Source organism: Cricetulus griseus, assembly GCF_003668045.3.
Source record: "Cricetulus griseus strain 17A/GY chromosome 1 unlocalized genomic scaffold, alternate assembly CriGri-PICRH-1.0 chr1_1, whole genome shotgun sequence".
Classification (NCBI taxonomy): domain Eukaryota; kingdom Metazoa; phylum Chordata; class Mammalia; order Rodentia; family Cricetidae; genus Cricetulus; species Cricetulus griseus.
The window spans coordinates 199290650-199306231 of NW_023276807.1; the positions used below are offsets into that span (position 1 = coordinate 199290650).

The 15582-nt window shown below is 48.5% G+C and overlaps 1 protein-coding gene across 1 annotated transcript in view; it reads left to right on the top strand.

The window, feature by feature from the left end:
• Window positions 1-14992, top strand: part of Dusp29 (dual specificity phosphatase 29) — a 28555-nt gene extending 13563 nt beyond the window's left edge. Inside the window, exons 2-3 of the mRNA XM_027387492.2 lie at window positions 3553-3773; window positions 14760-14992. Of these exons, the coding sequence (XP_027243293.1) occupies window positions 3553-3773; window positions 14760-14992 (454 nt within the window). The remainder of the gene's footprint in view (window positions 1-3552; window positions 3774-14759) is intronic.
• Window positions 14993-15582: the final 590 nt, after the last annotated feature.

The window sequence follows — 15582 nt, forward strand, 5'->3', positions numbered from 1 at the left end:
AACACATGACCTTCTCTATCCTCTCCACTTTATTCTTTGAGACAGGGTCTCTCACTGAACCTAGCGCTCATCAAGTCATCAAGTCAGCTAGCGTAGCTGGCCAGCACACCCCAGGGACCCTGCCTCTGCCTCCTCAGCGCTGGGATTTCAAGCACACCACTGAGCGGAGCTTTGCAGAGCTTTGGCATGGATGCTGGGGATTGGGTTCGGTCCTCATTCTTTCCTCGAAAGCACTGTACTGACTGAGACACTTCCTCAGTCTCTCATTGTCCAGACTCTAGAATTCCTGAATCTGTTTGTTGTTGGTTCCCTAAAGTCTTTTCCCCGTGAAAATAGGCAGGCCCAGAAGAGAGACACATATTGTCTTTTTTTTTTTTAATGCACATACATATACATATGTGCATGTATGTCTGTGTGAGGAGGTCGGATCCTCTGGGACTGGTGTTACAGTTGCAAGCTGCCATATGGGCACTGGGAATTGAACCAGGTTCCTCTGGACGAGCAGCCAGTGTTCTTAACCGCTGAGCCATCTCTCCAGCCTGACACACATGATCTTTTTCCTCTATTCCTGTCATCTCAAAACATCCCTGAGTTTCTTAGTTCCTTTCCCATATAACCATTCTGAACCAACTATGTATCTGGCCTCAAAACAAAATAATACAGTGCTTGACATAACCCTCCATACACACTCCAATTTCAGTAACTGCTGAGCTGAGTATCTGGCCCAGCTGGGGACCGGACACAAGGTGTCCAATCTAGAAAACACTAGCTTTTATTTGTAGACTTCCCAATCTGCTGTAGCTGCTTACTCTCAGCTGAGAGACCCCTCAGAGCAGTGTATGATGACACCATGGCCTCTTCCCAGCTAGATCGGATGGAGCCCTGAGAACTAACTGATGGACCTTAGATGCTAAGATGATGGACCTAAAGTTCTCATGAACCCTTTCTTCCCAGGCACAGTCAAAGCCAGCTGGGTGGGGTGAGTGGAACGGTATCACTCCATGTGTGCCACCTTCCCTTGATCCTTGCTCCACAAAGCAGCAAGGTGCAAATGGCACTTTATTCAAGCTGCCATTGGATTCTGTGCAGGCTCTGTGGCTGAACCCAGAGTGAGCAGTGTTTCTGCGGGGGTGGGGTGTGGGGGTGAAGGGTTAGAGCTTCCTGTCAAGGACGGTTAATTCTAATTTTTCCGCCGAGCTCAACCTCAAAGTGAGGCTGATTGCTACTCATCGAGACAGGCTGTGTTAGTGGAGGCTTTAATTGAGTACAGATCTGTGTCCCAAAAGCGTAACCTTTGTTGTATACATATTTTGGGATAAGAAGGAAAATGAAAAACAGGCCTTTTAAAGGCAAATGATGAAAGCAGAATTTGTTCTACATCCAGGATGCCAGCACCAAGGGCAGGCTGGGGGAGCTCCATGGAACCCCAACTTCCCACACAGCTTAACCCCCCCCCCCCACACACACATATACAATTTTTAAGACAGGATCTCACTATGCAGCCTTAGCTGATCTGAAACTCACTATTTAGACCAGGCTGGCCTCAAAATCACAAAGATTCACCTGCCTCTTCCTCACAAATTAGCATTAAAGGCGTGTACCACCAAACTGAGTCCCGTTCTTTTGTTTGTTTCAGACAGGGCCTCACTCTAGTCCAGGCTGGCCTGGAACCTGTAACACTCCCCCTGCCTCAGTCACCCGAGTGCTGGGATAAAGACATGAGCTACCACACCCTGTAGTGCACACAGACAGCAGCTCTAATAGGCTTTTTGGGAAATCTCTCTACAGGCCCAACGCCTGTGCACAAACCTTCCCCAAACACTGACTACTGGTGTTCCTCTCATGGAAACTAGGACACTAAGAAGGGGTGGAGGCACCCTGGCAGAGGTCTTGGCATGTGTTTCTGTTGAGAGGCTCCTCCTGGCCTAGGCTGTTGGTCCTTCTGTCCACATCATTTTATCAGTGGCCTTACTATGTGTAATGGCTAATCTTGGCTGTGAACTTGACACACCTGGGAAGGACTCTCACCTGAGGCAATTGCCTCCATTAGCCTGGCCTGTGGGAATGTCTGTGGGGGTATTTTCCTGATTTCCAATTGATTGGGGGGGGGGAGATACAATCTACTGTGGGTGGTAGCAGCCCTAGGCAGCTGCCGGTGAGTCTGGGACTGCTCCATGGTCTCTGCTTTAGTTCCCGTCTCAGATTCCTGTCTAAACTCTGGCATCCCTTGATGATGGGTTGTAACCTGTAAACTCAAATAAACCCTTTCCTCACCTGGTTGCTTTTGATAATGGTATTTATCACAGCAACAGATCAACTTAGAATGGCATGGATCTTCTAAGGAAGCATAACGCCACTCTGGAGCTATAGTGTTCATGTCGGAACCTTGTCACCCTTCTCTGAGCAGCAGGCTGGTCTCTATGCTATTGAAGGGCACATCTTCTTAAAGCCAAACTCTACCACTCTCTTCAAACACTGATGGAAGCTCTCTTTGACCCCCAATACTGATCCTGACACCCAAGCACTTCTAAGACCAAAGCCTATTATTCCCTCCAAATCTTCCTCTCCTCTTCCCTCCACCTCCATCAAACACTCTGGTTCCTCCTCCTCTCCCCATTCCCAGTCAGTCTGCTGAGACATCACTGCAGATCATGCATCCTCCCTCTCTTATACAACAGCGGGCCTTTCTTGCTTCTGCTTTTCATCCCTCTCCACACATCAACCATACTGATCTTTTAAACAATGCCCACTCCCTTTCTTAAACCATCTGTGGCCAGAGTAATATCCAAACGCCTCTTCTCTGTGTCCTTCAGGACCTGCCCTGCCCCCACCCTGCCCCCTCATCCTTTCCTATTCTTCCTCACCCTTCCTCTTGCCCCAGTAGGTTTTCTGCCTTACTCCAATGCCACCTCTTCACAGAGGTCTCTGTCAAGTACCCTTTCCAAATGTAGTCTCATGGCCATGCTGTATGGTGCCATGTGGCCTTCGTGTCTCCACAACTCCTGTTGTTCGTTTGCTATTTGCTATTCCTATTAGAATCGAAGTTTCCACGGAGACCCTGACTTGATCAACCCGTCCCCTTCTTTACCATCAGCACACCAAAGAATCTCCGTCATTACTTGGGGATAAGTCCTCCCACAGAACCACTGGCTTGAAGCCGGTTTTTCCCAGTTATGACTTCCCAACCCCATAAATGTTGGGAGGCTTCAGAGTAGAGGCCTCTTTTAAGGTGTCTCCTGGGGGCTCTGTGAAGCAGACCCAAATTATTCCAGTTGCCTCTGGGGAGATCTGGCAGATCCAGCCCCAGGGCCTGCAGGATTAGGTGAAGTTGATCCTAATTTAAAGGGCAAATGCCCAGCCCACGGCTACTCCTGGGAATTGCTTTCTCATAGGCGGAAAAAAACAAACGGTGCCCAGTGGGCTGGCCTGAGGCTCAAGAAGAGAGTTCTTTGGGTCTTTGCTTGTAATCAATCGCCTTGCACTGGGTCCTCCGAAGGAAGCACCACCCGAAGCACATGGCGTGCACCGACTGACCCTTCTCCCTGTCCCCAGGGCCACAGCTCTGGACCGCTACGGGCTGCAGAAGGCGGGATTCACGCACGTGCTGAACGCCGCACATGGCCGTTGGAATGTGGACACTGGTCCCGACTACTACCGCGACATGGCCATCGAGTACCACGGCGTCGAGGCTGACGACGTGCCCACCTTCGACCTCAGCGTCTTCTTCCACTCGGCTGCCGCCTTCATCGACTCCGCGCTCCGAGACGACCACAGTAAGAGACACTCTCCTCCCCTGCTCCGCCAAAGCCCTACGCCCCTATTCCCAGGCTGAGGCCCCGCCCCACCCGTCAGGTACCGCCTCCAGGCAATAGAGCACGCCCCCAAGCAGAGACCCCGCCCCACCCGTCAGGTACCGCCTCTAGGCAATAGAGCACGCCCCCAAGCAGAGACCCCGCCCCACCCGTCAGGTACCGCCTCCAGGCAATAGAGCACGCCCCCAAGCAGAGACCCCGCCCCACCCGTCAGGTACCGCCTCCAGGCATAGGGCACGCCCCCAAGCAGAGACCTCGTCCCCGCCCAGCCTAGCCATAAGGCAAACCCGCACCCCCAACTCCCAGGAGAAGCTTTGCTCTAGAAAGAAGCCTCGCTCCTGCCAGCCCGGTCCCGCCCCCAGCGAGGGAAGCAGGATCTGCAAGTCCGCAAAGTGATTTTTCAAACTTGGTACCCTGGGGCTGGAGATTGGCTGAGGCAGCGATTGGCCGAGCCAACTGCCCTACCACTTAATGTTGCTTGTGGGGTTGAAAGGAAACCGGGAGGCTTACACCGCAGGGCTTTTGGTTCGAGTCTTTGTCTCCGAAGGAACGGCCATCTTTTAAAAAGGCCTGGGTGGTCTAGGAGTCCTCAAAGTCGGAACTGCAGCCAAAATGATAATCAAGCTTGGGCCCAAACTTGACTAGAGCCAAAGGCTTCAATGCCAGAAAACTTTTAAGGAGCTGGCATGCTTGAGAACCCATGAACAGGCTTGAAATATTGCTGCTAACCGCGCAAACCCACGGACTGTCCCCCTAACACACACACCTTTCAAAAGCTGAGGACCCTGTATAAACTGCACTAGGGGACCTGGGAGTTGCAACAACAGTGTCCCAGTTTCCCAATGTCACTTACCCATCTTTTAAGTCAAAGTACTAGTCCTTTCCCTTTAAATGCAGTTTTGGCTGCTCTAATGCAAGGAACGCTACAAGACTATTCTGGAGAGAAGGGCACAGTTTGGGTTTGCACACTGAGTAAGACAATATGCAGTGACTGCTGCTGGGTACACTTCAGCACATTCCCCAGAGGCCAAAGGGACATCACCTCCCTAGTGGGTGCTCTGACTTCAGCCTCATGTGTCACACACACACCCCTGTGTGAGTCATCACATAACTCAGGTATCCAGTTACTGAAAAGAAGCCTTTCTTGCCACAAGAGGTTGGGATTACAAGGCTCGCTGACCGACTGACCTGCTTCAGGAACTTGCAACCTGTGGCTAGGCCTAGGCCAAGTCTGCCAGACAGCGGACCTTGACGGCACCATTGGCTCCACGGCCAGCCATAGCCACCCACAGAATTTGTCATCAACTTGGATCAGAAGACACTATGCAATAAAAAACACCCGAAGAGCCAAGGTGCTGGAATTAGAGGGATGTAGCATTCTGACCTGTCTTTTTTATGATTCTATTTATGGATGTCTTTTGTATTCTGTACATTCTGAGTTTCCACACAGGATCAAAAAAGCAACGGGACTCTGATTCGTCACCATGAGGTAAAGTTCACCTCATGGTATTTGAAGTTAACTGGAAACATATTGATAGTGGTGTGTTGCAGGGGTGTGTGTGGGTGTGGGTGTTGACGTTGTAGAGCAATGCAGTCCTTCAGTATCTGTTTCATGTGCTCGGTTGCCATTTTTATGTCTTAGAACTCCCTCTTAATGGAAGGGGCCTGGCAGGCTTTGGAGAAGCCAAGGCCAGGTTCAGCTTCTCATCACAAACTCAGTAATGATGTGATTCCTCCAGTGATGAAAATGTTTACCTTGAACAGCCCTAATGGGGAGCAGCAGTGGAATACACAAAGTACTTGGCATGGAACCTGGATCACAGGAGGCCCAAGGATGCACTTGATAGAGGGAGGCTGTGCACCTCGAAACGTGTAACTATGCCAGCATGTGCACCTCATCATCATAAAGTTTCCGATCCTAAAAGAAAAAAAGAGGGAGAGAGAGAGAGAAAGAAAAGACATCCTGACTTTGAGTTTATATAATATACTGACATGAAAGCTTGTTTTAAGATCCCAGCACACCGTTTGAGAAGCTGCCCTCACTGCCAAACCAGGAAAAGATTTGGCCTCTGGAGTGAGATATCCAAGGACTGCCGGTCCGATCACAACATCAGCGAGAAAGCATCAGGCTGGCGTTAGACTGGGTGCATGAAAACACCCAGTAAAAAAAAGTCAGAAGGCAGAAGTCAGAGAGTGCACAGGAAACAATGGATGGGTGAAGTGTGACCCTAAACAAGGTTGGAGTTAGAGAGCAGATGACCTCACTGGCAGATAGGGGTTGGGCTTCATTCTTAATAAATGACCTTTGAATTTTGCATGTCTAAAGACTTCCCCATGCCTGGGCCTGAAATGCCAATGGCGCCGCCACTGTCTGTCAGTGAGGCCATGGGATGGAGGTATGGGGTGAAGACAACCGTGTGTCTCTTTGAAGGGGGCAGCTGCTGTTCAGCTCCCGCCTGTGTTTATTGTGAGAATCGATGCCAGTGTGGCAGAACTTCTGAGATTTCAGGGAAAACCTCCAATGTGGATTTTACTGTGGCGCTGCTCACAAAGGGCAGCTGCCGGCAAAGGGCAAACAAAAGTGCCTCCTCCATCATCTATCTCCTTGTCACCTGTGTCCTGAGTGGTCCAAATAACAAAAGAGAATGCCCATTAGTTCAGCTCCAGCATTGCCACAGACTCTAGAAGTGCATGACAGGTGTTTGACCTGCCTACATGCAGGGGGTGGCCTGATAGTGTCTAGTCATGCACTGGAAAACCAAGAGACACTGCTGTGGTATTTCCGAGCCAGATCTGGTCGCAGGCTTCCTATTATACTCCTGATGTGAGAGGTGTTCAATGGACATTCTGGCCCGAAGGTTGTCTTTTTCTCCCCTCTTGCTTTTCTTGCCCTTTGTTGGCAAGTCCCAGCCCAAAATACACACCACCCATACCCAACCCCTCACTGCCAAGCATGTTCACGCTTCTTGTTATTTTGTTAATTTGATCCTGTTGGGGTTTGTTTGTTTATTTGGTTGGTTTCTCATGACAGGGTTTCTCTGTATTGCTTTGGAACCTGTCCTAGAACTCACTCTGTAGACCAGGCTGGCCTCGAACTCACAGAGATTCCCCTGCCTCTGCCTCCCAAGTGCTGGGAGTAAAGGGGTGTGCCAACAACACCTGCCCAGCTTGTTTGTTTTTGTTTTGTTTTTTGTTTTTTAAACACTGGGGATTGAACCTGCATCTGCTGTGTGGTTTTCCTTTTTCTTTTTCATGTGTTATGCTATTTGTTCCTGAGAGAGTCTTGTGATATAGCCCGGTGCCCAGGCTATCCTTGAATTCAGGATCTGCCTGCCTCAGCCTGGGTGCTGGGATTGCAGGCTTATACCACGGGGTCCAGTTTCTCTTTGAACATAACCTTTTGCAGTGTTGTGGAGCTATTTATACCCACAGCCTGTCCCCAGCCTCTGGGGTCCACTCCTACTCCAACTCCATGCCAATTTGACCTTCCAAAAAAACTAGGAAACCTCCACCATAGCAGATAGATGGGAGCAGTAACTTAGTCCGCTGTCCTTCCTAGTACCTGAGAAAACAGACCCTGAGGAGCCAGGTGGTATGCCCAGGGTCACAGAACTAATCCGAGACAGCTCCCACTTAGTAGGGAAGAGCCCTTCCCTCACCCGGCCTCATGGAAGACTCTTTTGTCCTTAACATGAGTATCTCTTTTGGTGACTGAGGTTACTGAATATCTTGGAAGTGGAGGCAAGCTAGCTAGCTACCGGATTTGACACAAGTGAACTCATCCTTCTTCACTAGGGAACCGACAAAACCTTGCCACAGAGCCTAGAGTGGATACTCATGGGGGACTCTGGAGCATCTAGTGTAATGGAATCTTCTATGAGACACCAGACATCAGCTGCTCCCAAGATCAGGTTTCAGTATCACAGCTTGCCTGTCACCCACTCTTTATCTTAAAAGGCCCTGGATTACTTTTGAAGCCATCACAAATTCTATTACAGGGACTGCAAATGTTGCTCAGTAGCACACCATTTACTTAGACTTGGGGTGGATCCCCAACATTCTCTGCCTGTGATAGGAAATCTGAGCACTTGGGAGGCAGAGGCAGGTGGATCTCTGTGAATTGGAGGCAGTTCACCCAGGGAGCCATCTCCCTGCACTGGCTCCTGACATACCTGGTTTGAGTGACAGAAGCTCACCTTTTGGTCACCACTGAAAACAAGCAATTGGATGGGACAGAGATTTTGTCCCTTGAGATCAAGTTTTACTCTGTAAACCAAGCTGACCTCAAATCTGGAATTCATGACAATCTTGATGTCTCAGCCTTATAGGTATGAGCTACCAGGCCCAGCTAGATACATTATAAATTCTAAAATTAGAGTTCTTCCTTATAATTATGGAATTTCCTCTTCTGGTAAATATTTTGTTGAAGCCAGCATTTTTCAGCAACCTAATCAGTGGGTCATAAAATCAGTATGGTTGATGTGTCCAGTGTTTCTTTTCTTCTCTTTTCTTTTTAATTGAATAGGAGAGAAAAAGTAGAAAGTAATACCACAAATTGCATGTAGCTAAGCCACATATTATTTGCAAAACTTTTATCTGGTGCACACACACTGGCAGCAGTGCAGAGCAGTGCCCAAGCTCTGATGTCACACTGCCGGGGCTTGGAACATGGCCTGCTATTCAATGGACAAGCCACTTCTCTACACATATTTTTGTGGTGATAAATTTACAATAATAAAGCCACTGGGATGAAAATGAAAAGCCAGACATGGCCATAGAACCAGGCAGTGGTGATATACACATTTAATGACAGCAGTTAGACCAGGTAGCCATAGAGGCCAGTCAGTAGTTGTACACACCTTTAATCCCAGGACTCAGGAGACAAAGGCACATGGATCTCTGTGAGTCCAAGACCAACCTGGGCTACACAAGAGTGAATCAGTCTAAAAGAATAATGGAGCTCTAGCTGGGCAGTGGTGGCACATGTCTTTAATCCCAGCACTCGGGAGGCAGGGACAGGCGGATCTTTGTGAGTTCGAGGCCAGCCTGGTCTACAGAGTAAATTCTAGGACAGGCTCCAAAGCTACAGAGAAACCCTGTCTTGAAAAACAAAAAACAAACAACAACAACAAATAATAATAACAGAGTTCATGCCTTTAATCCCAGCACTAGGGAGGTATAAAAGGAAGAAGCAAAGGGTCTCATGTGAGGTTTCGTTTCTAGACAGCCAGAGCATTGCCCTCTGAGAATTCGTGGAGACAGGATCACTGATTTTGGTCTGAGGTAGAGGTAAGAGCTAGTGGCTGGCTGCTTGTCTTTTCTGATCTTCAGTGGCTTTATTAGATCATAAACAATTTATCACCACAATCCTTCAGTGACCTCATGTGCAGAACGGCAATGATAATTTGGTTGAAACCACTGGGTAGTTGTAAGAATTGACTACAATGATATCTGTGAAGTGCATGGCTACTAGGCATGTTGTAATACACCTGTGACTCGAGCACTCCAAGGATGCTGAGGTAGAAAGACTGAGAGTCCAAGGCCAGGCCTCAGTGATGTAGCAGGACTCTGTGCAAAAGCACATAAACAAACAAATGAACAATCTATAAAGTGCCCAAAATACCCAGGGCAAGCAAGGTCACCTAGGATCAGCTTTCAATTGAACTAGAAAACATGGCTACCAACAGCACTCCCTACCTGGGTACCCTGCTCAGGCTGGTGACAGAGTCACAGAGCCTCCTGGTTTCTTGAAGTTCAGGCAAGGACTGGGAACAGGCTCCCCGACTACCCCAGAGTTCCTTCACCAACAGTGGGCCTCAAAGGTGGTACTTGGCAGAGCCCCAGAGCCAGGAGAGCGAACAGGACCCTGAGGTTCTGGGGACAGGAAAGTGGTGGAGCCCAGGGGCACCTGAGACCTCCAGAGATCAACATGGTCTTTGCCCTAGGGAAGCTGGTCTCTTTCTCTGGGCTGACAGCATTCATGAGAACCACGTTCGTCTCCGAGCTCCAGCCAGAGCTGAGCATCCCCCTCATTCCTTCCCAACCCCCTCCCTCATTTTTTCCCACTCCCACCTCTCCATCTTCCTCCCCTGTCTTCTTCTTCTCCTCTGCCTTCTCTCTACAGACTTCAGGCTCCTCAAAAGTGTATGGGCTGCAGCTTTCATCTGTTGCAAGTATTATGACAGGAGAGGAAGGAACACATTAGTTATCAGCAGAGCTGGCTGGTGGCCAGGCAACCTCTATCTGAAACTCTCTCCTTTGGGTAGATGGAAGGCTCCATCTGCCAGAGGTAGATGTTCATCTGCTTGGATGTTCATGCTGGATGAGAATGAGGCCCAGTGCCCCCTAAGTGACACAGTACCAAAGGGGGCTGCGTCCCGCCCTCCTTGCTGACTGAGCAGACAGAGAGAGGCACTAATAGTGATGAACTGGAGCGCACTTCTCTGCCAGGCCCCTCTGGGGTCCTTGTAACTGGTCACGGGGCCCAGGTCTGTCCATCCCACATGGAGTGAGAATAGGACAACTGAGGTGCCTACTGTGCTGGGGGGGTGGGGGATGCTTGCATTTCTTATGTTGTCTTGGCTTCTGGCCTTTGTCGTTGTCCTGGATTGGGTCCCATGAGGAATGGAGGGGTAAAAGGGGCAGAGAGCTATGCCCATGCAGAAACTGTCCACAGGCAACTTCTGTTTTATCTCTCCAGGATGAGGGGCAGGAAGACAGACAGTACCGTGCTTATGTAGCTCCAACCAGTTGAACCTCAGTAGAGAATCCCAGAGCCATAGGAAACAGCCACCACTGAGGGAGAGCAGAGGGCCAAACCTCAGAGTACAGTGGCACCGTGAAGGCCTCAAACACATTTTGCAATGCTTCTTGTGGCATTGACCTTGTGGGTGGCATCTGGCCAGACATTTCACTTTTGAACCTGTTCTCCATCTGCAAAGCAGGGACAGGATGATAATGAGGTTTAAGTCAAAGCTGGAGTGAGACCCGGCCAGCAGGTATACTGGGTGGACTCTAGAGCGACACCAAGTGGAGATCTGAGGGACTTGGCCACTTATGCATCAGGGCTGTGGATATGGGTGGTATTGGCCTGAACAGCATCAGGACCACTGCCTCTCACAGTTTTAGGTTTCAGAAAATTTTTATACTCTTAAAAATCAGTGAAGGTGCCGGGCGTTGGTGGCGCACACCTTTAATCCCAGCACTCGGGAGGCAGAGGCAGGCGGATCTCTGTGAGTTTGAGGCCAGCCTAGTCTCCAGAGCAAGTGCCAGGACAGCCTCCAAACCTACACAGAGAAACCCTGTCTCGAAAAACCAAAAAATAAAAAAAAAGAAAAGAAAAAAGAAAAAAATCAGTGAAGGCTTCAAAGGTTTTCTGTGTATAGGTAACATCCATACAATATAGCTTATTCCATTGAAAATAAGAACTGGAAATTTTCAAATATTCATTAAAAGTAATAAAGTGTATGCATTGGAGATCTCTGGCACCCTGTAAATTGAGCATCATAGCCCATACTTGTAATCCCAGTAGTGAAGGTGGAAAGAAGTAGGAGGATCAGAAGTTCAAGGCCATCCTCAGCTGTGCAGGGAGTACAAGGTCAGCCTAGGGTATATGAAACCCTGTCTTCGAAAGAAAACCAAACCCACTGGTGAGCCTTGCACTTTGATGGCTCCTTTGCCATAATTCTGTAATTCTACAGGTCACAGGTTCTATACTTGGCATTTGAAAATTGCAGTTCACCAGATCACGTGGGCCTTTCAAATGCCCTGCCTGTGCATGACTGATCTTTGAAAGCCAAGTTTGTTCATCTCACCCAACCCCGTCTTTTTTTATTGTTCTTGTTTTTGTTGGCTGTTGAGAAAGGGTCACTATGTAGTTTGGCTGACCTGGAGCTCACAATGTAGCCAAGGTTGGTCCCTAACTTGCAATAATCCTCCTGCCTCTGCCTCCTGTGTACTGGAATTAGAGGTATGCAACACCCTACAACACCCTCTGGAATGGGAGACTCTTGAAGTTTTAGGAAACTCAGTATCACAGTATAGAGAGAGATTTAGAATTCTAGCTCCTGCCTGAACGCCTGCATTTTTATCCCTGACAACAAATGTACCACATTTTCTTTGAAAGACAGACTGCCTTCATTAACTTTTTTTTTTTTTTAAAGCTTCTATTTATTTATTACGTATGCAGTGTTCTGCCTGCAGGCCAGAAGAGGGCACCAGATCTCATACAGATGGTCATGAGCCACCATGTGGTTGCTGGGAATTGAACTCAGGACCTCTGGAAGAGCAGCCAGTGCTCTTAACCTCTGAGCCATCTCTCCACCCCCTTCGTTAATTTTTTGTTTTTAAATTTCCATATAGGTAGTCTTAGGTGGACTAGATAACCAAGCTGTCCTCAAATTCATAGTAGTCCCCCTGTCTCTGCCTTTTGAGTGTTGGGCCACCACAGGCATATGCCACCATGACTGGGCCTTGCTCCTTCACTTCTAAGAAAATTTCTATCACCGAGCATACTGTTTTTCCTTCAAAGACAAATGTGTTGCATGAGACAGCAGCTCGACTCTCCTCCATATCTCCCATGTGCCTTTCCTTGAGCAAGCCAATGTTTGTTGTATGCATTCAGCATGCTGTTTTTTTTTGGGGGGGGGTTGAGACAGGGTTTCTCTGTGATTTTGGAGGCTGTCCTGGAACTAGCTCTTGTAGACCAGGCTGGTCTAGAACTCACAGAGATCTGCCTGCCACTGCCTCCTGAGTGCTGGGACTAAAGGCGTGTGCCACCACCACCTGGCTGCATTTAGCATGCTTTGTGTACATGTCTTGTCTCAAGAGGTATACTCCAGGGCTGAAATTTGATAAAACTTCATTTTTACTGTTGTATTAAGGATATTCTAGAGGGAATTGCCTGTCCTCTCCCCAGTGTGTGGTGGTAGACATAGCAGTAACTATTAGCATAGCTATTGCCTGTGACATCCTTCATACTAAGGCACCATTGCCTTTGTGACTGTCATAAGGACAAAGTCAGCATGTTTGTTAACACAGTCGAAAGAGTCAATTGTATACAGGTACTATTAGCAGGGTATGATTGTGCATGCCTGTAATCCCAGAACCCTGGAGTGTGGGGCAGGAGGTTCAGGAGGTTGAAAATATCCTGAGGTACATGGTGGACTCAAGGCCAGCCTGGGATACATAAGACCCATCAAAAACAAAAGCAAACCAGGCAAAACAAAACAAAACAAAACAAAAAACCTCCAGAACTAGTGTGGAGATGGGTTTTAGTTAGTTTTAGTAGTTGGAATATTCATCCTGGGCCTCTGGCACAGGACACAGTAAAGCTACTTCCACTGTTTAGCTGGGCGGTGGTGGCACACGCCTTTAATCTCAGCACTCGGGAGGCAGAGGCAGGCGGATCTCTGTGAGTTCAAGGGCAGCCTGGTTTACAAAGCTATAGAGAGAAACCCTGTCTTGAAAAATAAAAAAAAGAGGAAAAAAATAAACAAACAAACAAACAAACAACAAACTGCTTTCACTGTTTAAAAGCCTGCCCGGCCATGTGACTTCTTCCTGAATGGGTTTTATTCACTACTGATTGGATTCTGCCCCTCCACTTGACAGTTAGGGAAATTAAGTCTTACTAGGCTAAGTGGCTTTGTCATTTGTCACCCACTTAGCAGTTAGTAACAGAAGGAGTCTGGGTCTAATATCTGCAAGTCAGCAGGTTCCCATGCGTTCTGAGTCCAGACCTCTCAAAAGCCTTTGGGGGCTGTGGGAGCTCTGGCATATTCAAAGTTAAAGCCAGCAATGTCACATAGGTGGAAATGGCATGCACACCTTTGCCCTGCACTGCCATTCCAAAGACAGGATGGGCATTCCAGGGTCATCCTAGGGTCTGCAATGGAGTGCTTATTTACATTGCTTAATCCTGGCACTTGAGGGGCTGAGGCAGGAGAATGTTGAGTTTGAAACCATCCTGGGTTACACAGGGGAACCCTGTCAAAAAAAAAAAAATAAAAGAGTTAAAGTAGTAGTTTCGGAATATGTACTTGCAAAGTCAGGGGTCCAGCTCAGTGGAATGACGGGTGCTGAGCACACACAAGGCCCTGCACTTGATCCCTAGCATCAACAAAGAAAGAAGCCAGATATATGCTTTGAAGATAATTTCTTGCTGGGATGCAGCTTGAGGATATGTTTGTGTAGCATGTCTAAGGTCTTGGGTTTTATTTCCAGTATGGTGCTGTGTGTGTGGGGGTGGGGCTTAAGAAAAAAGAAAAGAGAACTGTTGATATACTGATATATAGAGCTCTCCAATGTAAACAGTTAAATGAAATAAGCATGATAGACAAAGGTCTTTGAAAGGTTGGGAGTGTAGTCCAGTGCTTGTCTGGCAGGCAAAAGGCCCTGGTTTCCATTCACAGGAGAGGGGAAGACGAGGGACGGAGGGAGGGAGGTGGGAGGCAGGAGGAGAATCTAAAGTTTGTGGGTTTGGGAGTCAAGAACCAAGATTTGGGGAGGGGGAGAAGGATGGGATCAGCTCTGAAGGGCAGATTCTCCTCTGGAAGAACTCACAGGGGATGGGGGCACCTGTTGCTCTGCAGAGCCAAGGAGCCTTGTGGAAGGCGGTTTCTCAGTCAGTCTTCCGGGGTATGCTTTGACGTTAAACATGTTAAACATGACTGAGTAAACACTGAAACAGGCAAAAGCTTCCAGGAGGTTTGGTGCCCTCTCCTCTTCCCGAGCAACGGTTGTAACTTTCACCAGCCCCATTACAGAACAGGTCTGTTGTACACAAACTGCCTTCCCAACACCCCTATGCAAGAGACTGAGTGACTGCGTCCCCATTTTGCAAATGGGGAGCTGTGGCCCAACCCAAACCGTGGGCAACAGAGAGAATGAATGCGGGTTAAGGAGCCTCAGCCTTTAGCGTTGGCTTTTTCCCCCCTCCACCTGCAGGTAAGATCCTGGTTCACTGCGCCATGGGCCGAAGCCGGTCAGCGACCTTGGTCTTGGCCTATCTGATGATTCACAAGAACATGACCTTGGTGGACGCCATCCAACAAGTGGCTAAGAACCGCTGTGTTCTGCCCAACCGGGGCTTCCTGAAGCAGCTCCGAGAGCTGGACAAACAGCTGGTGAAGCAGCGGCGGCAACAGGCTGGGGCAGGGGATAGTGAGCTGGGGCGGTAAGGGAGCCCCCCCCAGGTAGGATGAGAGATCCTGGCAGGCAGAGCAGAAGGCTGATGGGTGTCTGCATGGAGGTTTTGTTGGTCATGGAGATGGGACAGTGAAACTAAAGGCTGGGCACAGGGAGGATGCCCAGCTTTCTCCTCCAAGTCTAGTTCTCCATCTCACGGTGGGCTGGGCCTGGTCAGTTGTAGGGGAAGCTGGGTTCAGATGAGTACCACTCTGTGGAAATAGAGAGGGTGTTTGTTTTTGTTTTGTTTGATTTTTTTATGTGTGGGCACTGTGTTGTGATTAAACGTTTGTCTATGAAAGAAAAAAATCACATTCTTATAAAAAAAAAAAACTTAAAATAGAACTTGATTTTTTAACCACAGAAAATTGTCTGGCAAGCTGTGTTACAAGACAGGCTTTACCACGTTGGAGGAATCCTCAGAGCAACCATGTTTCTTTATCTATGGTGGTGTGTGTGTGTGTGTGTGTGTGTGTGTGTGTGTGTGTGTGTGTAAGGGGTGGCATGGAGTCGATTCCTTACATGACAGCCACAGCTGTCACCATCCAAATAAGCTGTGGTAAATTTGGACAAGGAAGAGTGT